The sequence below is a fragment of the Echinops telfairi genome, unplaced genomic scaffold, assembly GCF_000313985.2.
Source record: "Echinops telfairi isolate 266 unplaced genomic scaffold, ASM31398v2 ScPeMD7_7458;HRSCAF=8496, whole genome shotgun sequence".
Classification (NCBI taxonomy): domain Eukaryota; kingdom Metazoa; phylum Chordata; class Mammalia; order Afrosoricida; family Tenrecidae; genus Echinops; species Echinops telfairi.
Genome location: NW_022111358.1, coordinates 37145425 through 37171550, shown reverse-complemented (window position 1 = coordinate 37171550; position 26126 = coordinate 37145425). Strand labels below are relative to the sequence as shown.

At 55.2% G+C, this 26126-nt stretch overlaps 1 protein-coding gene and 1 long non-coding RNA gene across 3 annotated transcripts in view; one reads left to right on the top strand and one right to left on the bottom strand.

The window, feature by feature from the left end:
• Positions 1-4110: 4110 nt before the first annotated feature.
• Positions 4111-10673, bottom strand: LOC123522709. 2 transcript variants are annotated; one of them, XR_006680935.1, is made up of 3 exons: positions 10594-10668; positions 5327-5462; positions 4111-4246 (listed from the first exon to the last, which is right to left on the bottom strand). It is a non-coding gene; the product is annotated as an uncharacterized LOC123522709 (long non-coding RNA). The 2 variants fall into 2 exon arrangements; XR_006680936.1 differs by lacking the exon at positions 5327-5462 and having other exon boundaries at positions 10594-10673.
• A 6635-nt stretch (positions 10674-17308) lies between these two features.
• CACNG1 (calcium voltage-gated channel auxiliary subunit gamma 1) overlaps positions 17309-26126 on the top strand; it is a 10856-nt gene continuing 2038 nt past the window's right edge. Inside the window, exons 1-2 of the mRNA XM_004707285.2 lie at positions 17309-17543; positions 25299-25373. Coding sequence (XP_004707342.1) covers positions 17309-17543; positions 25299-25373 — 310 coding nt within the window. The remainder of the gene's footprint in view (positions 17544-25298; positions 25374-26126) is intronic.

Here is a 26126-nt window from a genome sequence, read left to right as displayed (position 1 = left end):
GCCCCGGGGACTGCCCAGACGCTGAGGGGGGGCGGGATGCCCCGGCTCGGGAACCTCCCCCGAGGCCCCCCCAGAGCTCTCTGGCGGCCAATTTGCCCGGCCAACCCGGGCGAACAAACGTGAGCCAGTCCCTCCTCCTCCAGGAAAGGAATCGGCCCCAAGGGCGGGTCTATGGACGGCCCCCTGCGCCCCAACCCCCACCCGGGGCCAGGACTCCAGAAACAGACGTCCGGAGCCCCAAGCTGGCTCTCTGCCTCTCGGTCCCTCGCTCACTCTCCCTGGCAGTGATCCTGAGGGAAGCAGGGATCCGGAAGGAAGCAGTATTCTGGAGGGAAGCAATGATGGGGGGCAGCAGGGATGCGGGGATCTAGTGACCTGGAGGGAGCAGGACTCCTGAGAAGGAGAAACCCTGCAGCCAATTGGTGCTCAGGCCGAAGGCTGTGAGTGTCACCCGCCACCTGCCAGCGAGGGCAGGGCACACGACGGTGCCTGAGAGCCGTGGTCCCAGGGCACGTGGCCCCGTAGCCCCGGGGTCCCTGGCCACAGGCCCGTGGATGGCCGACCGGTCAGGGAGGGTAGCCCGAGCCTGAACTCGTGCGCAATCCAAGAGCCAACCCGAGGGGACGGGCGGCCCCAATGGAATCGAATTCCACGTCCTGAGCGACTCTTGAACAACGGGTCCCTCACCGCCATCGGGGGTCGTTGACGGGGAACCTGGGTGGGGGCGGGGGGAAGGGCAGCCCTCAGGCCCCCGCCGTCTTGGCTTTCCCTCCCGAAGTGAGGCCAGCGGACGCGTGTCCGGGGTCAGCGGAAAACCCTCTTTTCTATAAAACGCGTGCTTTCTAAAGAGAAAAATCATGGTTTCTTACTTTTCGAGCCTTCTTCATCCCATGTTGAACTGCCGTCTGTGACCCCGCTAGCTGTTGTCCTTAGAAGCGACGAGCGAACTCTGACCTCAGGCACCTGCCGGCGCGGCGCCTACGGCGGGGGGCGGGGCGATGGCGTCACCGTTCTTCCCAGCGTCCTCTGCGCCGGGCGCGGGGGCGGCGCCTCCTCCACGTGGACGGCCCGCCGGCGACCACGTGCTCGCTCGCCGTGCTCCCGCGGCCACTTCGCGGTGTCGGCCAGCAGCAGCGTTGGAGCCTGTCCGTGTCGCCTGCCTGCTGGGGGCCAGCCCTCACCCCCTGTACCCCCCCTCCCACCGCCATGACACCGTCCCATCCGGCACAGTTGGCCCTCGGCTGCTCCGGGTTGGTGGTTCGGATCCATCCCGCGGAGCGGTGCAAGAAAAGTCGCCATGGCGAGCGACTTCAGTCAGGTCACAGCCACCCAGACCGGATGGAGCGCGAAGTTATGCCCTGACCCCACAGCAGTGGGTGCCCAGGCCGATGGAGTACGGTGGACCCTGTGGGCCCAGCATTCGCCAAGGCCCCAAGACCTCCCTTCTGTTCCTTCCGGAAGGCAATGGGGCCGACTCGCCCTCACAGGCCCCCTCCCCGCCCGCTGCCCCTGGCGTTTCTAGAACATCATGGAGAAAGCTGTGGTCCAGTAAATCCTACCTCTTGCCCGGACGCAGGCAGAGAACACAGGGCCCCCTCTGGGGACCAAGAAGGACGGGAAGGTGGGGAGACAGCAGAGGAGAACAACCTCAGACCTTCGGCCTTCTCGCAGTCGCGCCCCATTGCCTCCCGCGCCAGGCCGCGGGGACCTGGCCTCTACAGCCTCCTCCTCTCGCCGCATCTTAGCCTGGGCTCCCCCCCGGACGAGGGGGCCTGAGCGGTCTCCCCTTTCATCCAAGAAGGGGTGTCGAGGCCTGTGCCCACCTCTCTCCCACCTCTCCCATGACCCCCTCCCGCCCCTGTGTGTTTCGCCATTTAAGCACCTTGTGAATCCTGTACCTACTACCGGGTTTGGGTTGTTTGTTCTTTTTTTTTTTTTTTAATGAAATAAAAACATTTTCAAAATGTTTTCTTCCTGGTGTGTCTATAGGGTGGGGGTCCTTTGTTGAAGGGGATAAAAGAGACCCCCACATCTCAACTGTAGGCTATAGCAGTGGTTCTCAACCTTCCTAATGCCTCCACCCTTTAAAACAGTTCCTCATGTTGTGGTGACCCGCTCGCCCCAACCATAAATTTATTTCCGTTGTTCCTTCATCACTGTAATTTTGCTACTGTTGTGAATCAGGCGACCCCTGTGAAAGGATCATTCGACCCCCAAAGGGGTCAGGACCCACAGGTTGAGAGCCGCTGGTCTATAGGCTGCATCTATAAGGAGCCCTGGTGGTGCAGTGGCTACACCTTGACCTGTGATCCACATGGTCAGCAGTTCGAGACCACCAGCAAGCTCCATGGGAGAAAGACTGGGCTTTCTACTCCCATAAACAATAACAGTCTCGGAAACCCCACAAGGGGTTGCTACGAGTCAGCATCGCCTCGATGGCAGCGAGTTTGGTTTTGGTGTAATCAAGTCTGAAACAGGACAAGGAGAAAGAGAATTCATTTGAGGATGAGGGAGACCATCAACATGAGGTCATCATGGCGTCCAAGGAGGTACAGAAACCCAGGCCCTTAAGTAGGACATGGGAAGACGATGGAAACACACAAAAGCATGACTGGAGGCAGAGCAGTACATCACAGTTGCAGGTGGGACTGCAGAAGTGGGGTGGGACCATGATTGGGGCACTACAATACGCCAGACAGGAGAGCTTACAAAACGGATCCAGAGCTCGCCCACCAAAGCTATGAGGGCATGACGCACGACCGTGGGACCCCAGTACCCCAAAGTTCCATCAGGAGCAAGCCCAGGCAAGCCCCTAAGGGTGGTCCTCTCTCACTGGACTGGCTGAGGGAGTGGTAGTAACTCACTTTCTACAGTGCTACCTGCGGGCTTGTGGGCAGGCTGTTCACATTGCTGGCCAAATGGTCAGAAATGATTAGATGGGGGCTTAATCCACATAAAGACTCAAATGGATTTAGGGCTGTAACTGCAAACCCCGATGCTCAGAATTTAAGCTCCAGTACACCTTCAAGTCATGGTGGCCATTCAGAGTATAAGCGGTGGCCCTGGGGCTGGGTATACTGGGAGCCCTGTAGGAGAAGTGTCAGGGAGGAGAAGGAGGGTGTGGAATCTGTACCGGTCAAAGGAGGTTTCTTGGGGGGAGCCTTCTCTGGCTTTGACGGGGTCACAGACAAACTCCCCAGCTCCGCTGACTGGTTTCATTTGGACTCCTGCGGAATGGCTTTCGGGTATCTTTACAGGTGAGCCAGAAAGCAGACAACCTTTGCCCAAGGTATGCTGTGAGCACCCAAGCAGCTGAACTAACCGAGGTCTGTCTGCAGAACAGAATAGCTTCAGAGGCCCCATGCAGCTTGACGACAGTTCTAAGAAGCCCACTAAGCATTTCTTCTGCAGACTGAAAGGTGCAGAAGGGAATGTCGGTGTCAGGTATCCAGACGTGGGCTTGAGGGCTAGTGAGGAGACCCTGGGTGGTGTCACTGGTCAGTGTGCTCCATGTAGGACAGAGGCCGGAGATTGAACACCCCCCGCCCTCAAAAGCACCTTGAAAGAAGGGCCTGCCCATCTCCTTCCCACAAAACCAGTCGTTGAAGACCCCACAACCATAGAAAGGATTAGAAGCTTTTCCACACTCTTTGCCTGGCTGCGTGATCTGATGTCCACTGCCTGAGATGGGCACATGGGTGAAACTGATATGCCCAGATGTGCTGAGAAACCAGGGCCTGGGGACCCACCCAGTGGCCCCCAGCATGGCTCTGGGCCAACCACTCTGGCATCCCAGAATCAACACTGACAGGTGTCCACGCTTTGTGCCAGAATGTTTGCATCTCTGGTTGATTCTGAGCCCCCAAGACACTCTGGCTTAGCCCTCACTCTGTGACATGGTCTTCAGGGTAGGAGCCATAGGGTCACATGCTTAGTTCAACGCTGCCTCCCTAACTCAAGAGTTAGACCTTCAAGAACTGTCATTGAAATGCATGTTCCAGGTCCTAATTAAAGTACTGCTCAGAGCCCCCCCCCCCTGCCCCAGCTGCCCCGATCCTGCCCTTGTATAACTCTGAGTAGACTGTAAATGCCTCGACAACAGACAATAGCTTCATATAATAGGAGTTTATTTGTCGCTCATATAAAGTCCAGTCAACTGGAAGATCCACACAGTCACCCAGGGATCCAGATACTCATGCTTTGAGGCTCTTCCACTGCATTCAAGGTTGCTGTGAGCATTGACACCCTACAGGCAGATGGAGAGAGGGGAGTGGATTTTTATTTAAGCATTGTGAACTTTATTATGGCAGACATAGGTTAAAATGTAATATCTTATCATTCGATCTCCCTTTTGACCCATTTGAAAGTTACTTTTATTTTAAAAAGCATTTTTAATTAAATACTTTTATTGGGTGCTCTTGCATCTCTTACCACAATCCACACATTCATCCGTTGTGTCAAGCACATTTGCACGTATGCTGCCATCATCATTTTCAAAGCATTTTCCCTCTACCTGAGCCCTTGATATCAGCTCCTCTTTCCCGCCCCCCCCCAAGGGGAGTGGATCTTACAAGAGGTTTTAATGACCTAGAAGTCGTGAATTGCACAAATGACACTGGACAGAAGTCAATCACATGGTCACCTTGATTGTGCAAGGGATGATGGGACGTGTCATTGCACCCAGAAGGAAAGGCAAAACAGTGTGGGGAACAGCTGGCCACTCCCAGTCCGGGGTCTCTGCCTTTGGGGACCTCCCCCTGCCCTCCTGTACTTGGTATTTTTTGAGGGCTCCTGGGAAAGTGATTCCTTTGGCTGGGACTGTCCCCTTCTCTGCCTGAGCCCCTCCTTCCGCTCCCACATGAACCCCGGGCTCTTCTCTGTTCCAGATGCCCCTCTAAAATGGGGCCAGGCTTCCTTCTGCCCAGGCTAGAGGAGTGGACGCAACTCTCAACTTGGCTGGTCTGACGACTGCAGAAGCAGCAGTCATAGCTGGGTTCATCACCCGGGGCCTTCACGTCAGGACGGAAGCCGGGGGTGCAGGGAAGAAGAAAGGGGAGGGCAACATCTTGGGGACTCTTTGCAACGATCACCAAAGGGCAATACCACTAGCCTGGGGCTTCTTAGCTGAGGGTGAGCCACCTTGGCTGTCACCATGGGGGCAGGGTGAAGGTGGAGGTTGCTAATGGTATCTAGGAAGTACAGGAGGGTGGGGGGAACCTGCAGCTAGACAGCCTACCTCCCAAGAACGACCCAGGCCAAAACACCAGCGAATCTCAGGGTGGCTTTACAGTGAGGTGGAGAAGGCTCGGGAGGGGCTGCCACTCACAGGAGGTCACCCCGCACGTTCCCTCAAGCTGTGTTTTCCAAAGCCGTGGCCGCTCTGGGGAGACGCCTGTTTTCATTGCCCATGTTTCCTTTCCCTGTCTCCTCTGAGCTGGCATTTTCAGAAACGGAGCTGGGGGCTGGAGAAGGAAGTGGGAAAGGGGTGAGTAGGGTGGGTGATGTTCCTTGAAGCCTGGTTGCTGCGTTCAGGAGCAGAATGCTGGCATCAAACCAGACAGGGGGTCGGAGAACAGCCCCAGAAACCTGATCCAACCTGGCAAGGGGGCTCACTGAGCGTCCGCATCCACCCACAGCCGGTGGCTGCAGTCTGCCAGGGGTGCCTGGGATCCGATCCCCGCTCCTGCACTCTCCTGCTGCCTCTTTCACAACACACACACACACACACACACACAGACACACACACACACACACCCGCTCCTGCACTCTCCTGCTGCCTCTTTCACAACACACACATACACACGCACAGAGCATGGTAAAACCACTCCCCACCAAGGGTGCCGGGAGACTGAGTTCCACTTTCAACAAGAGAGCACCCCTCAGTGCCTCCAACTTGGCAACTGATGTTCCAGCAAGTGCGCTAGCGTGCTTGCCATGCGCGTGTGCTGACCGTGCCCAGTTCTGGAAGAGTAGAGACGCTACGGGTGCCCGCTGCTCTGAGGTGGGAGAGGGAGGTTACCACAGGCACTACTGCTCCAGCGGCTACAGGCCATTCACCTCTGCCCTCTGCTCTTGTTCTTTCCTGCAGGCATCCTGGTCCCATGCTGGCTGCCAGCACTCAGTGCCCTGTGGCCTCAGCTGCAGCCAGGTGGGGTTCTGCTCTGGGTCAGAGCTGGCACCGAGGTGGCATGGGGTGCAGAGTGGGGAGATCATCTGCATGAACAGAGCTACAAAGCAGCCATGTGACCTCACTCCTGACACTGGTCCCCAATATAGCACCCTTGACACACACACACACACACACACACACACACACACACACACACACCCCGCTGAGGCTACTCAGGGAGGGCCCTGATCAGAGGGGAGACCGTGCAGGTTCACCTGACACAGATATTTTTAAACTTGCAGCTTCCAACAAAACGGCTGGTGCAAACACGGGAGTGGAAGTCTTGGACCCAGCTCCTGTGCGGATTGGACTGGGGCTCAGAGAGGACTCTGGTCCGGATGGCTGTCCTCCAACGAGCATTCTGGAAGACACACTGACCCCTGCAGGATCCCAGAGGACACCACTCAAATCATGATGTCCGGGTTTCTTTTCTTTTGACAAGTAACCATCCCCCCTCCCACCCTCCCCTAGTTAAAAAAGTAATAACACTTGACTTTCAAAAATCTGAAAAGTCAAAGAAACAAAAACCAGAAGGGTCGAAGGAAGCAGCCTCAGCCTAAATCTCACTACTCAAGAGTGTCTCCCGAGCTGGAACCGACTCACGGGGTGCGTGAGGACAACCCCGGAGTCTCTCTCCACCTCAAGACCCGGACTGTACCCCCACCTGCTGAGGTGAGCCCCTCTTGCTGCGGAGGAAGTATAGTCGCAGGTTCAGGGGTTAAGCTGTAGACATCGGGGGTTAAGGCGATTGCATCATTCTGCCCGCCCCACACATTGATTGACAACTGTTTGATTTGCTCCAAGAGCCCCTTGCAGCTCAGGGGCAGGAACCGAGCAGGTGACAGATGAGATGGAGCATATGGGTGGGGCTCTTCCAGGAGGGAAGGATAGGAGAGAGAGAGGCCCGGGCACTGACTGTGCTGGGAGAGGTGGTGTAACAGGACCACCTGCCCAGTCTAGGCTGTGCAGGATGGCTTTGCAACCAGGACGGTGATCTAGAGGAGAGAATGGCGGGGCCGTGAAGGGCTCCGTGGGGTCAGGGAACAGGTGGAACACTTGGAGTTGGGGTCAGAGAGGACAAGGGCCCTGAAGACCCAATGAAGGGTGAGAAATCAGGTGTCAGGCTAAGGTCCAGGTGGGGAGCGAAGGTCAGTGCATCTGCGGGGGCGGGGGCGGGGGACATAGCAGAAAGAGGCTGGCCAAGGCACTGCTGTGGCTCAGTGTGGTGGTGCCGGGGCTTGGCTCACAGGAACCTGGGAAACAGGAGCTGCAGTGTATCAGGCACTCTGGGGGATGCTCAGGAAGGGCTTGTGGACACGGCAGCAATAGGAAAGGGTCCGGCTGGTCTTGTGTGGCCCTCCGAGAAGAGTCTTCCCAGGGAAAGTGGAGGAGCAAGTGTGTGAGGTGTCAACATCCCATCCCTGCGTTCCGCACCAGCTCTGAGCACAGGCTTTGCTCCTGAGGCCGCACTGGCGTTTTGTGGGAAACTGCAAGTTTAAACATCCTGGTACCGGCATGTCTGCCCTAGCCTCCTCGGGACAGGAAGGCCCTCGGATCCTCTGCTCTCCCTTTCCAGGCCCGTGCTTCTGGGGGCCGGGCGCCTCTGGAGACAGGGCACCTCTGGGGACTGGGCACCTCTGGGGATGGGGTGCCTCTGGGGACTGGGCACCTCTGGGGACTGGGCACCTCTGGGGTTAGGGAATCCCTGGGGATGGGGTGCCTCTGGTGACTGGGCACAGGTCTGGGCAGCCAGGTCACTGCATGGGGAACCTGAGCAGGAGCCCATTCAGACACAATGAGTGGCCTCATGTATCCCAGGGAGGTGGGAAGTGAGAGAGGGGCTTCGGAGATGCAGGGGAGCCCTGCCTGGAGTCAGGGATGGGACTGCGATTGGGAGGGGGGGTGGCACCAGAGACACCAGGACAGAGTGGCCAGGGTCATGTCTCCACGCCACGCCTCTGCCCTTCTTGAACCCAAGCTGGCTTCTGGCCACCCCGTTAAAGGAGCCCAATGGTTAAGTGCTCGACTCCTAACGAAAAGGGCGGAGGTTCGAGCCCACCAGGTGCTCTGAGACAGACAGACCTCGCAGGCTGCTTCCAAAAAGACCCACTTTCTGGATAGCCTTGGAAACCCATGGGACAGTTCCACTTTGTGCAACAGAGTCGCGATGAGTCAGAATCCCCGTGACGGAACACAAGAACAATGATTGGTCCAATATAGTTTCTTTTTAAATCACTGCATTGGGGGATTATCATAATCCAGCCACACATCTATTGTTCAAGCACATTTGTACATATGTTTGCATCATTTTCAAAGCATTTTCTACTTGAATCCTTGGTATCAGCCCATTTCCCCCCCTTACCCTCCCGCCCTCATGATCCCTTTATAATTTCTAGTCTTTTTTTTAACTTTCTTACACCAACTGCTGTCTCCCTTCACCCACTTTTCTGTGGTCCATCATTGTGATCAGTTCCCCCTTTCTCCCCCCACCTTCCCCTTACCCTCCTGGTATAGCTACTCTTATTATTGATCCTGAGGGGGTTATCTGTCCTGGATTCCCTATGAGTCCAGCTCTTATCTGGACCCGTGTACATGCTCTGGTCTAGCCAGATCTGTAAGGTAGAACTGGGGTCATGATAGTGGCAGGGAGGAAGCATTAAAGAACTGGAGGAAAGTTGTAGTTTCATCGGTGCCTCACTGCACCCTGACTGGCTCGTCTGAGACTGTCACTCTTTATGGGAGTAGGCAGCCCTGTCTTTCTTCCTGGAGCGGCTGGTGGTTCTGAACTGCCGATAGCAGTCCAGCACATAGCCAGTAAGGCACCAGGGCTCCTTCCATAAAGAAGGACCGTCTTGGAAACCCACCGGAGCAGTGCTACCCTGTCGCACCGAGTCGCTGTGAGTCAGCATTGGCTTGAGGGCAGAGAGTCTTCTTATTCTCCCCCTCTGGTCCTGAAGACCCTCACCCTTGGAGTCTGGCCACCATGCTGAGAAGAAGCCCCCACCCTCCACCCCACCCCAATAAAAGCCCAAAGCACCGTGGAGATTTAGACTGGAAGGGTGCATCTGAGGTCTTGCCAGTGGCCTCCACTGCTGGACACCAGGATGAATGAGCTCCTAAATAATTCCAGTCTCCATTCATCGAAATTTCTAAGGCATCAGGCAGACCCTGTGCAGTGGAGAGGAGCCATCCTATAATTTGAAGAAACCATGAAACCCAAAGTGAACATTTAGCTCCATGGAGTGCTCAGGGTGGTGGAGGGGTGGGGGGTGGCCTTTACCAAATGGTTATTGCACTCGGCTGTGACCACCCAGAGGGACCTCTGCAGAAAGGCCTGGTGATCTCCTTTTGAGAAATCGGCCTTTGAAATGCCTGTGGAGCCTAGCTCTGCCCTGACACACAAGCCTGCCATGGGCCAGGGCCAACTGCATATCAATTGTTGTTTTTAATGCCTCTAAATGTGGGTGAGTTTGCTACACCCTCCTACCCCCTGACACACTTGGGGGTCACATTTTCAGTGGCTAGATGTGAGCTGGTGGGGAGAGGGCGATGGAACAATATCCACGGTGACAAGGGACTCAGTGTGAAGCTATTGATTAGCTTTGGGGCAGGGATAGGGGAAAGGGGTGCTGCCACGCTAGCCAGGCCACACGGAGTGAATGGGGGTAGGAGTGGTGACTGCGTCTGGAGGTGGGCAAGGAGGCCCGATCTCCTCATGGGCCTCCAGCATGAAGCTGGAGTCAGACGTTCCCAGGGGCAGGTCACCAGATGGCCCCAGAATGCACTAAGCAACCCTTCGCGACTCTGGTCCTACTCGGACACCATTTAAGGTCTGGGGGGGCAAATGACCTGTGCCCAAATGCAAACACTGGCTAGAGGAGGCTTCTCTGTCTTATGCACCCACTAGACAGCCTCTGCAGCTCACTGCCATTCAGTCCATGCTGACTCAGTGCCTTCTCCCACAGAGCGCCTGGCGGCTCCTGACCGCTGACCTTTCAGTTAGCAGCCCAAGGTGTAACCACAATGCCATCAGGGCTCCTTGGCCTCCGAAAAGATGTGCAAGCATCTTTTTTATTTTTTAATTTATTGATCATTTTATTGGGGGACTCTTACAGATCTTATAACAGTCCATCATTCAATAGTAGTAAGCACACTGGTCCATAGGTTGCCATCAACATGTCCAAAACATTGTCTTTGTACTTGAGCCCCTGGTATCAGATCCTCCTTTTGCTCCTCCCTCCCGCGCCCTCCCACCCTCGTGAACCCTTGATCAATGAGCTATTGTTATTTCATGTCTTACACTGTCCATCGTCTCCCTTCTCTCAGGTGGAAGCTTCTTCTGGTGATCAAAGACCAGGTCCCAAGCCGCCTCACCGCCCCCACGACCCCCCAGCCCCAGCCCCCGTGGGCGGCTCATGGCTCACATTCAGGGTCTTGCAGTGGAAAGACACACCTGGGTTGTCCTCACTCACGGCTGTCGATTCCAGCACGCCATGACGGCAAGTCTCTCCTGAGTAGGGAGATTTAGGTTGAGACGGCTTCCTTCCAGGTCTGGGTGGTTTTGCTCTGTTGGCCTTGTGCGGCTTTGCGTGGGAAACGACTGACCGCACTGCCACGGCGACCACGGGCACCGCCTGCACCAGCCTTCAGCTCTCCTTCCCCTTCGTGGACCCTCTTTGTGTGGGCCTGTCCTGCGGGGAGAGGCTGTGACATCAGACCCCGGGTCACAGAGCAGGACTGCCCGAGGCTCTCCTAGGCTGTGCCCTTCACGAGGCTAGATCGTCAGCCCTTTCTCCTGAGGAGCCACCGGCCTTTGGGGTAGCAGCCAAGTGCCACGCTTGGGCCACTAGGCTCCTTGGGCCTCAGTGGAGCTGGTGTTGACACTGCCCATTCACGTTAAAATAAACGTGAAAGCCTAGGGGTTGAGAAAAGCCTGCCCCCCTTCCCATCCTGCCACCCCCAGAGGCCTCAGGCTCCCCAGGGGCTCTGCACAGGTGGACACGGCAGAAGCACTGCCGGCCCTTCGGGTGCCAGCCCTGCGTCCCCATGGTTCTTCACTGCACCAGATGAGCCTACCCCAGGAAGCCCAGCCCCTCCCAGGAAAGGCTGGGTGGTCGCTGCAGTGGGGAGGGTCAGAGCTGACTGGCTGGAGGTCACACGGAGTCCTGGGTGAATGGTGCTGGGGAGAGGTGCCTACCTCACAGAGTCTCTGAGCAGGGCAAGAGGTTAAACACTAGTCTCCCAACCGTAAGGTTGGGGGTTCAACCCCTCCCCCAGAGGGGGCTCCGGATGCAGGCCAGGAGCTCTGCTTCTGAAAGGTCACCACCTTGAAATCCCTGTGAAACTCTTCTCGCCCCCCACCCAACACACACACACATACGCACACACGGATCACCAGAGTCACAGTCGTTGGATGTCAATGGCAGCCATAGCAGTGTAACCATGAACTAGAACAACTAAGTGCTACATGGGACAGTGGACTGGCTCCAGGGAGAGGATCGGAGCTGAACAGAGACGGCCCAGGGTGCTAGGGAACATCAGCATCTGGGGGGTAGGGGCAGAGCCCCCCAACTTCCCACTGCACACGCCTGTCAGAAGCCAGAGCAAGTCATGTCGTACCCTGAACTTCACAAAACCACCCGTCGCCTGCCAGGCTGCTCTGCAGATACCGCCTGCCTCCCTAAGAGGCTCTGAAAAGCTGGAGGGGGGCACAGGTGACCGGCAGCCCTGGGACCCCTTGGCTGAAGGACACTGCCACCTCACAGTTCTCTGAATTGAGCAGTGGCGGCAAGAGGGAGGTTTGGGTGGGTTGGAGCACGCCAGCTTCTTTATAGTCGGTTCTGACTACTCACCAAGGCCATCCCTCACTTAATTAAGCCAGAGCCTGAAGTCAGATCAACAGAGTGTTAGCACATTTGTCTGGCTCCCAGCGGGACACGCTCACCCTGGTTCACACCCATCTGGCTCTGGGGCAGGACTGGTGATGGTAGTGGTGGTGTTTTCCTGCTATCAGAAGTCAGCCCTTCTTGGGACAAATGAAAACAAGTTCAGTTTGACCAGCCAAATACAGAGTGCTCCCTGTGAGGGGGGGGAGGGTGCTCCCCCACCTTGAAGGCCACCTGTCAATTGCGCTAGGTCTCAGGAGGATAGTTCCTTCTGCTTGTTGTTGTTTTTAAAGGAATGTTTGCCCTCTTCCCTTCATTTTTTCCTAACCGTCCTCACTACTTAATATCCAAAACATTCGCTCGCCCAGACAAAAACGCTCCATCGATGCAGCCATGCAGCCAGCTGCCCTGAAGTCCACGCCGATGTCTGGTGACCCTGTGGGTGTCAGGAGAGGGCTGCGCTCCGTGCAGCATTCAGTGGCTGAGTTTCCAGAAGTCGGTTGCCAGCACTTTATTCAGAGGTGCGTCCAAGGGGACCCCAATCTCCCACCTTTCAGTCAGCAGTTGAGTGTTTTGTTCATGGTTTATGAGCCCACCCCCCACCCCCACCCCTACCCGGCTGGTGCCTCTTACTAAGCAATAAACCCAAACCCAAACCCAAACCCACTGCCACCGAGTTGATTCTGACTCATGGTGACTGACCCTGTACAGGGTTTCTGAGACTGTAAGTCTTCACCGAACACACCATTTTACCTTTCTCCCCGGGGGACACCTGTGGGTTTGACCGGTCCACCTTGGGTCAGCACCTCACTGCTGAATGAAGCAAGAGACCCTCACTGAGCTGCTTCCTGACTAAGCAATGGCCTCTCCGAGCTAGTCCACCTAAGTGTGGTCACAGGATATTTTTGCATCTTCCTTGTGAACTGGGCATCACAGAGGGTGATTGTATGCTCCCAAGGTAGCTCTCAGACCCTTGAGACAGATGCACTTATCAATCCAAGTGGTCCTGGTCTGTCCTGGTGGTCCTTTAGATCATCTGTTGTGCATTTCTGCCCTTTTCTTTCCTCCAGTCCATCTGTCCGTCCATCATTCATCCATCTACCCATCCACCCATCCATTTGCCTATCCATTGATCCATCCGTCTATCCATTGATCCATCCACCCAACCACCATCCATCTATCTATCCAACAATCACCCAACAAGCATTTATAAAAAACTCTGTTTGAGCTCAGATCCCAGCTGAGCTCCGCCGAGAGGGGCCCAGAAGAGGATGGAACAGCCTTGCCCACCCCACTCTCGGAAGCCTATAAAGCCATCGGAGGCAAAGGAGACATGTGTGACCCATATGGAATAGCAGTGGCCACCTGGCTGGGTGATCTACCACAGGCTAGGTGGGAAAAGGGCGTGATCACTCATCTTTACGTCGGTCTCCTGGCCTCAGGCCCTGCCGGTGGGGTGCTTCATCTCCCATCTCCAGTGGGGCCAGCATAGGGTCTCCCCCGCTGGCCCAACAGAGCAGCCATCTGAGCAGGTGTCCCCCAGTGGCCTCGTGAGACCCGTACAGTCTGTTTGAGAAGCTTTTCCATAAACCAGGAGGAGAAGGCAGCCTTGCCTGCAATCCCAAGCTGCCAGCCCTCGGAGACAATTTCAAGAGCAAGGGCCGTCCATCTTTAACTCCTGGCCGGAGGACTTGGGACCCCTGCAGGCAACACAGACACGCTCTGGCTGTGCCCACCTACCACGCCGGGCTTCTGTAGCAGCTGTGATGTTCTGACCCAAACTCAGAGAACCTTCTGGGTTGGTTCTGAGATCCTTGAGCTCGCAACAGCGGAGAACTTAGCAAGCCCCCACCCCCACCCCCCGCCCCAAATTGTTCACACCCTGTAGCCTACATCCTCGCTCACTGCCATCAAGTGGATACGAACCCTAGTGACCCTACAGGGCAGAGTCGAACTGCCCAGTGCATTTCTGAGACAAACTCTTTGCAGGATAGAAAGCCCCGCCTTTCTCTCGAGGAGCAGCTGATGTCTCCAAACGGCTGACCTTGCCGTTAGCAGCCCAGCGTGTTAACTACTACGGCACCATAACTGCTTGTAGCGTGCACGCGCGTGCGCCTGAACCCTGTGTTGCGCGTCTGTTGGCACCCTTAGTACAAGACTATGGTCTCGTCTCTGGGTCTCCTGTGGCAATTCTCGCAAACGCTGTCACCATGCGATCGCACACTTCACAGAGCCCACCCAGCATCGTGGAAACGTCATTTCCATATGCCTAGGAAGCAATGGAGAAAACCGTGTGACCCACTGTTTGCTTTGTGGTGTTGGCGGGGAACCCAGCCCACAATCTCGCCAAAGTTGGCCTGTGTTCTGCCTTCAAACTCCCGAGCCTTCTGCTTGCTCCCTGCCTGCTGCTTGGCTGTGCACCTGGCACCCAGTAGCTGTCTCACGTCGCCCTGTGCCCTTGGCCCAGAACCACCTGGCCTGTCTGGCTCCATCTGGGGTCCCCCGAGGCTGGGCCTACACAGTGACCGAGAGACTGTGTTCCATGTGCCTGGGGAGAGGGTTCACTTGCTGACAACAGTTGCCCCTGAGCTAAGGCGGACAGGTCAACAAGTCATTCTGAGAACCTGTCCGTTGTGATGGGTCAGCCGTGCTGGAACCTGGAATCTTGGGCAGTGTTCACCTGGATGCGCCCAGCTGCTGACCGAAAGACTGGAGAGTCACAGCTGGTGAAAGAGCCTGGGAAGAAAGGCCCCGTGGTCTGCCCAGGTCCCTCTGCGAACAAACAAACACACCCTCCAGTCGGTGCCGGCTTGTAGGGACCACCCAAGGGAACAGGGCAAAACTGCCCCTGTGGGTGCCTAGGACTGTAACTCTTCCTGGGAGTAGAAAGCCTGATATTTCTCCAGAAGCAGCTGGTGTTTTGAACTGCTGACCTTGCAGTTAGCAACCCAACATGTAACCACTACCCCACCAGGGCTCCTAGGTGGATTCAAACTGCCAACCTTTCTGTTCGCAGCCCCACGCATTAACTGTTTGCTCCACCCGAGTACTCCAGCCTCCTATTAAAATAACCCTCTGCCATCAAATCAATTCCAACTCATAGTGACCCTATAGGACAGGGCAGAACAGCCCTGTGAGCTTCCAAACCTGTAACTGTTTCCAGGAGTAGAATGGCCAGGCTTTCTCTTAATGCAGTGGTTCTCAACCTGTGGGTCACGACCCCTTTAAGGGTCAAATGACCCTTTCACAGGGGTCGCCTAGGACCATCAGAAAACATCAGAAAATATTTCTGATGGTCTTAGGAACCGAGATACCGCTCCTCTATCCGTCTCCAGGCGGGTCCGCCCGCATGCAGATATGCCCACCTACGAGTACCCAGCCTGAAGACTGTTACCCAGGCTATACCATGCTTCAAGACAAATTTTCATTTATTTGTCATTAGAAATAAATACTTCACAATATACAATTACATGTTGTTTTTATGATGAATCACTATGCTTTAATGATGTTCAATTTCTAACAATTAAAATGCAGGGTGCATATCAGATATTTACGTGACGATTCACAGCAGTAGCAAAATGACAGTGATGGAGTAGCAACGAAAATAACTTTATGATTGGGGGGTCACCACCACATGAGGCACTGTCCTAAAGGGTCGTGGCACTAGGAAGGTGGAGAACCACCGGCTTAAGGATTGGTGGTGGATTCAAACTGCCAATCTTCCAGGTAGCAACCCGATGCCCAAGCCACCGTGTCACCAGAACACTTGCACCCTCCTAATAAACTCACAGCCATGCAGTCGATGCCGACGCAGCGGGACCAGGTAGGACAGGGTAGGACAGCCCCTGGGGGGGTTGAGACTAACTCTTTCTGAGAGTTCTTCCCCCCACACACACCTTAAACACATTTATTGTACAGAAAGAAACCAACCTGGAGCCACTGCCGAGGACTCAGCAGTCTCCCCCTGGAGTCCCCTCGCTTCCCGACGCTCCGTCCCCCTGCCTTCTCCAGCCGCCGCCTTCCGTATGTCCGCTATCCAGAACCTCCACTCTTTCGACCCCTTTGTTGATGCAGGTAAGAGTGATGAGCTGATGCAGGTAAGAGTGATGAGCTGCTGCCTGTGGGGATGGAGGATTCTATCCGGTTAAGAATTCAACAGCACATGACAGGAAGGCCCTTACCACTGTCCAAGGGATTGCTGATGATCAGAACAAAAAGAAAGCAGTGAAGGCGCTTAAGAAGAAACTTGCCTGCAATTGAGCATCCAGAATACGGAGCAGTGACTCACCTGCAGGGTGACCAGCGCAAGCACATAGGCTAGTTCAACCTAAGGACGACCAGATGAAGGCTCGTGGGTTTTAAGTGCTTGAGGCTCACGGAAGCTGAAGTGAGGATTTCCTTGCAATGAGTAGTAACATTCCCTGTCCCTTGCCACACGTTTAAAACCTCACAGCTTGTATGATGTAACCATTTGGGGTCCACTTTTAACGTGGACTAGTGTAACTCCATACAATAAACTGAAAAGAGCCATTAAAAAGAAAGAAAGAAAGAAAGAAACCAACCTGGAAAAACTGTGTCTCGTGCCATCAATAGCAGGTAAAAAGAAACCGGCTGGCCCTGCCCAGGTGTGCACTGTGGGGGCTGCCGTTGTCTGGGGGTGCTGGGGCGTTCAGAGCGAGCGGTATGAGCAGCCCTGGCTCTCAAGGTCGCTGCAGAGGGAGAACCGAGAAGGGACGGCCTTCTTGCTCCAGAGACCATGTTGGTGAGGCCAGGAAGCCCCTACAGTCACCCTGAGGTTTGGGGAACACCAGGGTGTGGGAGTACTTCAGTGTTCTGAGTCCTGGGTGGGCAGGGCCTGGCAGCCCTAGACGAGGCCCGATCTGCCCGTCCTGGGGGCCAGCCTTGCCCTGACGAAGAAGGCATTCTGAGCAGCGTCCCACGGGGGTCTCAAATCACCGTCCAGGCACCACCCTGCAGTATTTCTGGATCCCCGGATGAGTAGCATGTTCTGAAATCTGAGCAGATGCCATCCAAGGGACACACGGGAGCTGGGCATTAATAGCAGGCTCCCTCAGGCCCCTGACGTGGCTGGCAGCTGCTGGGCCCCGTCCCTCAGTCCCAAGGCCGGCCCACTCTGGCTCAGCCGGTCACACTAAACTTAGCTCCCACTCCGACTGATACCCGCTGCCACCCTTGCCCGGCTGCCACCTGCCTCTAGAACATCGGCCACGGCGTCCTGCCCCAGGACCCCAGTATGTCCCCGACCCGAACCCTGAAGGTCCGCGTGACTCTTTTCTTCATCCTGGCTGGCGTCGTCCTGGCCCTGGTCGCCGTGGTGACTGACCACTGGGCCGTCCTGAGCCCCCACGTGGAGCACGGCAATGACACCTGCGAGATGGCCCACTTTGGCCTCTGGCGGATCTGCACCAAGCGCCTCATCCTGGGTGCCAGCGGGGACAAGAGCTGCAGAGCCTTCACCCTGTCGGGGGGTAAGGTACCCACGCCTGCCTCCCCTCCCCCCGCTCCTGGAACCCAGGGCAGCTTCCCTTGGCTCAGAGTAGCATGTGGCTGTGCTGCTGGCTGGGCAGGTGGTGGAACGAGGGCGCCTGTCTCTGGTTATTTCTATCTTACTGAGCCTTGGGGCTTTTTAGCCACCGACGAGGGCTGGGCAGACACACCCGAGGCCCCAGAAAGAAACTGCTCATCTGACCGGGTCAGTGGGTCTGCTCTCAGCAGTGGTTACCGGCCTGGGCAGGCCTGGTCCCCAGGCCCTCCCGAAGGATGAGCTGGCCCGTGACCCTTACCCCCAGGCTGACCGGCCACAGCTTCTCCCTCGGGCCTCCTGGCTGGGGCGTGTGTGGGACCAGCTACAGAAGTATCAAGTCCTGGGCTGGCGCTAATGCTAGTGCTCATGAGAGGCTGAGGGTTCGAGAGACTTCTGAAAGGGGAAGCAGGGAGGGCGCCCAGCTCTCTTCTGCTCTGCTCACATGCATGTACTGCCCAGAGGCAGAGGTGACCCTGGCCGCAGGCTTTGGAAGCCCCTGGTGGGCACAGGGGACCGACTCACAGAAGGCTGGAGGTTCGAGAGACACACACTCCACCTCACCCCAGGGTGCTATTCTCTTCAGAAAAGTCAGTCCCTGGACATCCCCTGGAGCTCAGTGCTGCTGATACAGGGAGTTACCGTGGGCGGGAATCCACGGGTGGCTGGCAGAATCCCTGGGCACAGAATGAAAAGGACAGGCCTTTTGTTGACAATCTTGACAAAATTGTAGGGCGGTCACTACAGAGCACTGGCTCAAGCCCAGGCCCCGCCAGCTCGAGGTCTGGAGCCGCCTGGGAGGCCAGCCCTGCCCTTCTCTCTGGCCCCCGTCTTTCTGCACAGCCCCAGGCCCATCCCCTGCCCTTAACTTGTCTAGAGCCCAGCCCTTAGGTTCAGGAGGCTGGCTCTGCCGCCAACAGACACAAGTCTGAGGAGCACTGGGTGGGCCTGGGCTCCGGCAGTGCACTGCCCACCAGCCCCTTAGTGACCTTGGGGAGGACAAAGCCCCTCCGGGCCCCTCTTGCCTCCTCTGAAGATGCGGGCCATGCCCAGGCCCCAGCTCATCCCTCCAGGAGGCTGGGTGGCATCCCACCCGATTGCTGTTGTCAGATAGCCACCCTTCAGGGTCTCCATGCTGTTTACACCCAGATATGCATTCTCATTCCAACCCCACACTCGGCACTGCTCCCTCCTCCCCCAGGAACCCCCAGGCTCGCCCTCCCTCCCTGCATAGCTGGAAGCCTTGTAAATACCCAGCTGTCTTGGAAGACTGTCCCAGGGCTGAAGGCCCTGATAGGCGTGGGCACATGCTACAGGGTGTCACGTAGCCAAGAGCCTACACACCATGGCCACCGCCCAGCCTCCCGTAAACAGATGCGTCCTCCACCGGGCTCTTAGGGCCAGGCTGGAAGGGGCAGGGCAGAGCAGCCTAGCCAGAGACTCACCTGGGATGCCCCCTGGTGGCCCTGCTCCCTGGCCCGTTCCCTGGCACATGCCTTTTCGTGTCTGGGATCGCAGAGCAGGTGGGTGTGGAGAGGAGGAGGAGGGGAGAAGCACTGGGAGAGGGGACTGACACCCTCAGGTGACAGACCACCCATCCACCTTTCTGCCCCCAACCAGCTGCCAGTCAGCCCCCACATCTGTCACTGAGCAGCCCCCTGCCAACAGGCCCCCGAGCCTGTTCCTGCTGCACCCCTGGCTCCCTCCTCTGGCAGGGGGAACAGGAGCCTCACCTACTCACCCAGGTACCACTAACCACAGCAGTGACGCTAGTCAGCCTACCAAGGGCCACTGTGGCCCCCTGCTGGAAGGAGCTTCTCTTATACTAGAACAAACCAGAAAAGTCAAACCCTGACTCCCAGAGACCCTACCCTGTAGGACAGAATCAACTCTCCCTATTGGGTCTCTGTTAAGGGAGCAGAAAGCCTCCTTTTTCTCCTGAGCTGCTGCTGGTGGGTTTGAACTGCCAACCTTGTGGTGAGCAGCCTGACACCTAACCCACTATGCAGAGTAAGGACTCACTGCCAACAAGACGATGCCGACGCACAGAGACCCCACAGGGCAGGGTGAAACCTCTCCTGTGAGTTTCCAAGACTGTCACTCTCTACAGGAGTAGAAAGCCTCGTCTTTGTCCCAGAGAATGACTGGTGGCTTCAAACTGCCGCCCCTGAGGTTAGCAGCTCAACTCATAACCACTCCACCACCAGGACTCCTCCTCCATGAGCGGAGGAAACTCACACAGTCAGGGGCAATGTGTGACTCCAGAAAGGGACTGGAGTCCTGTGGTCGTGGGGCCAGTGTTCACACTGAGAGCAATGGCTGAATCACTAGCCGAACCGTGCACTTTGGGGTGCTTTGATCTGCCCTATTCTTGTCTGTGGCCTTCTCTGCCACCCCAGCCCACCCACCACCCAACCCCAGCCAATAGACCAACACACAAAGAACCCGTGTGAGGATGGGCAGGACCAGGAGCTATATCCTTCGGTTGCACACAGTGGGTCTGAACCAACTGTGTAGCACCTAACAACAAGGGCTTGGGAAAGAACGAGATGTGCCTTCTTGTGTCTGGCGTATTTCACTTGGCATCTTCCATCACTGAAGTCGCCATGAGTGAGTCTCAGAACTCCACTTCCCTTCATGGCTGAACGGTGTCCCGCCCCATGTATGTATGTACCACAGTCCCCTTAGCCCTTCGTCTCTTGATGGGCATGGGGTGGTTTCCAGCGTCCACTGACTGTGACCACAGCTGCAATCAACAGTGGCAGTGGCCCAGGGTTGGTGTCCCAGAGCAGTCACTCTATCCCCACCCTACCCCCATGAACCTCCTGTGCCACCGGAATCCTTGTTCATAGCTGTCTAGTCCGTTCTGACTCACCGTGACCGCGCGGCAGCCGGCGCACTGCCCGCCCCTGCAGCATGCTGTCATGTTGATGGTCACCGTGAGTCATGTGGTCGGCACTGCTGCAAGCTGCTCACAGAGCTCACGCCTTCAATCATATCAATACGAATGGCGAAGTTATTTTGTAGAAGCTTCCTGAATTGCATTCTTAGTTACAACCTGACTGGAAACCGAGTGGAAGCCTTTTTTCATCTCTCCTTGTCCTTGAATCACGGCTTCATTCCAAAAAACGCTAGTCCCATAGCCTCACAAATAGGAGTTACCACAAGACTGTAGCTAAACCCCCAGGAGAACTTGGTAACATTGTGACCATTAAAAACACCAGCAGGCAGGCGAAACCACGGGATTCTAAGCATCCTCCTCATTGGGGAACAATGACAGCTTGGACCGGAGCTCTTCCAAACTGCTTTGCACAGGGACGATGTTGCTGGAGCACCCTTCCGGCAGCAAATGAGGTTTTCACCTTCTCCACATCCTCCCCTTCACTTGCTACTTTCTCTTTCTCTGGGAATAGCCTCATTCTGATTTGCACTCCCCTAAAGAGTAAGGAGGCGGCATGGTGGTTACGAGTTGAGCTGTGATCCGGAAAGTCAGCAGTTTGAAACCACCAGCTGCCCTGAGGGCGTACACAGTGACAGCCTCAGAAACGCACCGAGACTGTTTGACCCTGCCCAACAGGGTCTTCTGAGTCGGCACCGGCAGGGTGGCAGCCAGTTGGGTTTGCTTGAGTGCGTGGGGTCTCCAGGCAGTACAAATGGTTCAGCCGTTGACCACTCACTAAATGGTGGGCTGTCCAACCCCCACAGGAGTCCCATGGCAGAGAAACCTGGCAACCTGCTTCCAAAAGCTCACAGCAGCTGAACCCCACGGAGCCCTGGTGTTGCTCTGCATATGCCAGGTTGCCAGGGGTCAGAACCAACTGACAGCCCTTGGTTTGTGGTGTGTGTGTATGAAGATAAGGAGCCCCGGTGGAGCCCCAAGTTCCCAGTTGGGTGCTTACCCCAAGGTCGGCAGTTCCAAACTACCAACTGCTCCACTGGAGAAAGATGAGGCTTTCTATTCCAGTAAAGTTATTACTGCATTTCAGAAAGCCACAAGGGCAGTTCTACCCTGTCTTATAGGGTCACGATGAGTTGGAATTGGCTTGATGACGGTGAGTTGGGCAGTGTGTGTGTGTGTGTGTGTGTGTACACTTTTTTCCAAAAATTTTTTTGTTTTTAAATATATATTATTAATTTGGAGTTAATACATGTATCATTGTATCCCATAGTTCAATCACATCAAACAGAATTGTACAATTGCTTCCACAATCAGTTTCCAAACATGCCTTTTTTCCCCCCTGGACTCCTTGATCTTTTTTAAAATTTTTTAAAATCATTTTATTGGGGGCTCGTACAACTCTTATCACAATCCGTACATACAGCAATTGTATAAAGCACATTTGTACACTCATTACCCTCATCATTCTGAAAACATTTGCTCTCTACTTAAGGCCCTGGCATCAGCTCCTCAGATCGTTGTTTGTTTTTTTTTAAGAGATGGAAAAACTAAACACCAATTGAATTTTATTTATTTGTTTTTATTAAATACTTTTCCTGGGGACTCTTCCACCTCTTATCATAATCCATATATTCATCCATTGTGTCAAGCACATTTGGTAAACACACTTTCTACCCAAGCACCTGGCCCGCCTCAGTAGCAGGTCTCTAGAACAGAGCCTGGTGTCTACCTGGTGTAGGTCTGATAAGGCCACCTGTGCAGGCGTAGCCAGGCAACAGCACTGCCGGACAGCCGGGTCCAGCCCAGGCGCTCCGAGGCCCTTTACCTTGAGGCCCTCTGCTCTGGAAGGCTTTTAACTCCGGGACCTCAGGGCATCGGCAAGGCAGCTGACCGTGAACTGCACTTGAGCTCTGCCCATTCTTGGCAGAGGGTTTTCAATGACCACTGAAATCGGTCCTTTAAGCTTGGACCAGAAGTGTTCCTTTGTGCAGAGGGGCGACACGCAGAGACGTTTGAAATGGCACGAGCCATTTTGAAGCAGGGGCTCCAGCCCTCCCCCAAAGTTGATCGCCCTGCATATTAGAGGGAGCCCGTGTGGCTTTAAGACAGCACCGGATGCTGGGGAGGAAAAGCACAACACCAATTCTGACATCACCGCCGGCAGCCAGACACCCCAGGTACCTCAGTTCAAAAGGAAAGTGGTTTAAATATAGATGTTTATCTCACAGAGCCTGGACTTTTGGCAAACCAGGGCCAATCTCCTTCCCTAGCCTGCACCACTGACAGCGCCCTGATGCTGGCGGGAGGGAAGCCGGGAGACCAGGAGCTGAGGCAGCCGCTCAGTGATGTAGGTCAGATCCCAGGAAGACTTTCCATAAGAAACTAAGCACCCACTTCTGTGGCCTGGAGGTGGAGAGAGAAGTCAATGGCCCAGGACTCTGGTGCTCTCTGATCTGGGCAGGGTTGCCCCCTCAAGGGTCAGTGAAGAGCCCCACACAAACAGAAAGCTCTCTCCCCAAACTCACTGCATTCTGACGCAAAGCAACCCATAGGAAAAACCCTGTGGGTTTCTGAGACTGTAACTCTCTCCGGGAATCGAAAGCCTCATCTTTCTCCTGAGGAGTGGCTGGTGGTTTCAAATGGCTGACCTTGAGGTTGGCAGCCAAAAGACCTAACTCACTACATGCCATAAAAATAAAAGACAGCTTCCGTTTAGTCCAGTCTTTGTTTCTTTTGGTGAAGAGACAGACAATACCTAAAAGAGCTCATTCGTCTACTTCCTCACACCAGAGCCGAGATTATGAAACTCTATCAATAAATAATACAACTATACTGTTTATTGACTCGATCAATAAATGATGACTATGCTCTAGCTTCCTGTGTGTCTAGTTAGGAGAGGAAGGAAGACTGGAGGAGGGAAATGGAAGGAAAGTATGCCTGGAGCTAACTTTTGAGTCACCGTGAACTTGTGTTTAAAGTCCTTCTCAGACAGGGCTTTCTAGGCCGGTAAAGGTTTGCCGACTTGGAGACCCATGGGGGCAGTTCCACCCTGTCCTGCAGGGCCGCAAGGAGTCGTCATCGACTCCGTGGCAGTGAGTTTGGTTTGGGGCTTGAAACTACTGTGGATTGCCGGAAGAACAAACACACCTGTCTTGAGAAAAATATATACAACACTCCTCCACTGAAGTTCTCCCTCAACGCAAGAACACTTTGTCCTATTAAGCTGGCATTCCATGATGTTCACCTTCCCAATGCAATTGCTGAAGAGAAAGCGGGTGCAAAAGCAAATGTGGTGAAGAAAGCTGATGGTGCCCGACTACCAAAAGAGATAGCATCTGAGATCTTAAAGTCTTGAAGGTAAACAAGCGGCCATCTAGCTGAGAAGCAACAAAGCCCACATGGAAGAAGCACACCAGCCTGTGTGATCACGAGGTGTCGATGGGATCAGGTATCGGGCATCAAAGAACAAAAAAATCTTATCATAGTGAATGAGGGGGGAAGTACAGAGTGAGAACCCAAAGCCCATCTGCAGGCAACTGGACATCCCCTTACAGAAAGGTCTCAGGGAGGAGACAAGCCAGTCAGGGTGCAGTGCAGCAATGATGAAACATACAATTTTCCTCTAGTTCTTTAATGCTTCCTCCCCGCCACTATCATGATCCCAATTCTACCTTACAAATCTGGCTAGACCAAAGGATGTACACTGGAACAGGTAAGAGTTGGAAACACAGGGAATCCAGGACAGATAAACCTCTCAGGATCAGTGGTGAGAGTGGCGATACTGGGAGGGTGGAGGGAAGGTGGGGTAGAAAGGGGAACCAATCACAAGTATCTACACGTAACCTCCTCCCTGGGGGATGGACAACAGAAAAGTGGGTGAAGGGAGACATTGGACAGTATAAGACATGACAAAATAATAATAATTTATAAATTATCAAGGGTTCGTGAGTGATGGGGGGCGGGGAGGGGGTGGGAAAATGAGGAGCTGATACCAAGGGCTCAAGCAGAAAGCAAGTGTTTTGAGAATGATGAGGGCAGCAAATGTACAAATGTGCTTGACTCAATGGATGGATGGATGGATTGTGATAGAGTTGTATGAGGCCCCGATAAAATGATTAAAAGAAGAAGAAGAAGTGAGGATGGTGGGACTTTGGACGTGGAAAAGGACACCAGGCTTGATGACAGGTGAAAAGAGAAGCCCTTTCATGAGATGGTGGCCCCTGGGCTGCCACCATGGGTCCCACATAGCAAGGTTGTGAGGTTGGCGCAGGATGGCGTTCTGTCCTGCTGTGCATGGGGTCCTAGCAGACTCCATGGTGCCCAACGATTGTCGGCACATCTTCCTGAGCTTTGTTGGCATGACCAGATGGGCACAGCAGCGGGTCTAAGTCAATGACATGATGGTCCCAGCCAGCCCTGTCCCCAACCCCATCCAGTTGGCCCTCAGAGAAGCCCTCCTCCAGGGGTCAGGAGTGGGACATTCTAACCAGGCTGGGCAGCAGCATCTCAGGGGGTCCTGTTGAAAAGCAGGGTTGGACAGGTGGCCTGGCCACCAGAGCCCATCTGGCTGAGAACGGTGGTTCTGCTGACCGTGGAGCCGGTACCCATTGTCTGTCTCAGCAACTCAGCTCCCCTTGTGTTTGGGCCAGTCCACCTAGGGAAAGTCTGTAGGGAAGGTGTGATGTCCTTTCTAGGCCAGCTTCAGGGTTGGGGGAGGAGCCAGGTAAAGGAGACCTTGCCTGTCCCTTGGCCGAGCCTGGGTCCCTTGGTCTTCCTCTCACCTGCTGTCTCCCTCCTTTGCAGAGAAAAACTGCTCCTACTTCAGGCATTTTAACCCTGGAGAGAGCTCGGAGATCTTCCATATCACCACTCAGAAAGGTGAGCCCTGGGGGGTGGGGGAGGGAGGTGAGGTCACCACAACTTCTGGATTCCACCCGTCCTGATGGGTATGACCAGAGGGCATGCTGTCCTCTGCATCTGGAGGACCAGGGTGGCAGCACCGGGTCCCCAAGCGCCCAGAACCCAGGGTCAGGGTCTGGGGAGAGTTTGCAGGAGAGACGCTTCCCATAAGCTTGGAGATCCTTCTGCATTGCCTCCACACCCCAGGGTGCTGTTGTGCCGGGCTTTGGAGTTAGAACAGGCACGCCAATCCCTCGTGGCTTTCAAGGGGGCAGCGGCAGTCTGTGGGGACAGGGGCTCGATCATCCCCAGAGAGACAAAGGAGGGGAGTGGAGGTGTGTGCAGTCCCCCAGCCCCTCTGCTCCTGGGGCTCAGCCACGTCTGAGGCTGTGAACACAGACCTGGGCCTGCGTGTGTGCAGATGCCTGCCAACGGCACACACTCACACCCACACACACCCACACACTCTCACACACACTGCTGAATCCTTACAACCACACATGCTAATGCACTCACACACTCCGACACACACACACACACATACACGCGCACACACACTGTTGAATCCTTACAGGCACAACCACACATGCTAATGCACTCACACACTCTGACACACACACTGTCATAAATCCTCACACACATGGTTGCACAGCTACACACCCAACCACTTCACTCACTTTGACACTTCACTCACGTGGCACACACACGCTGCTAAAGCCTTAGGCAAATGGT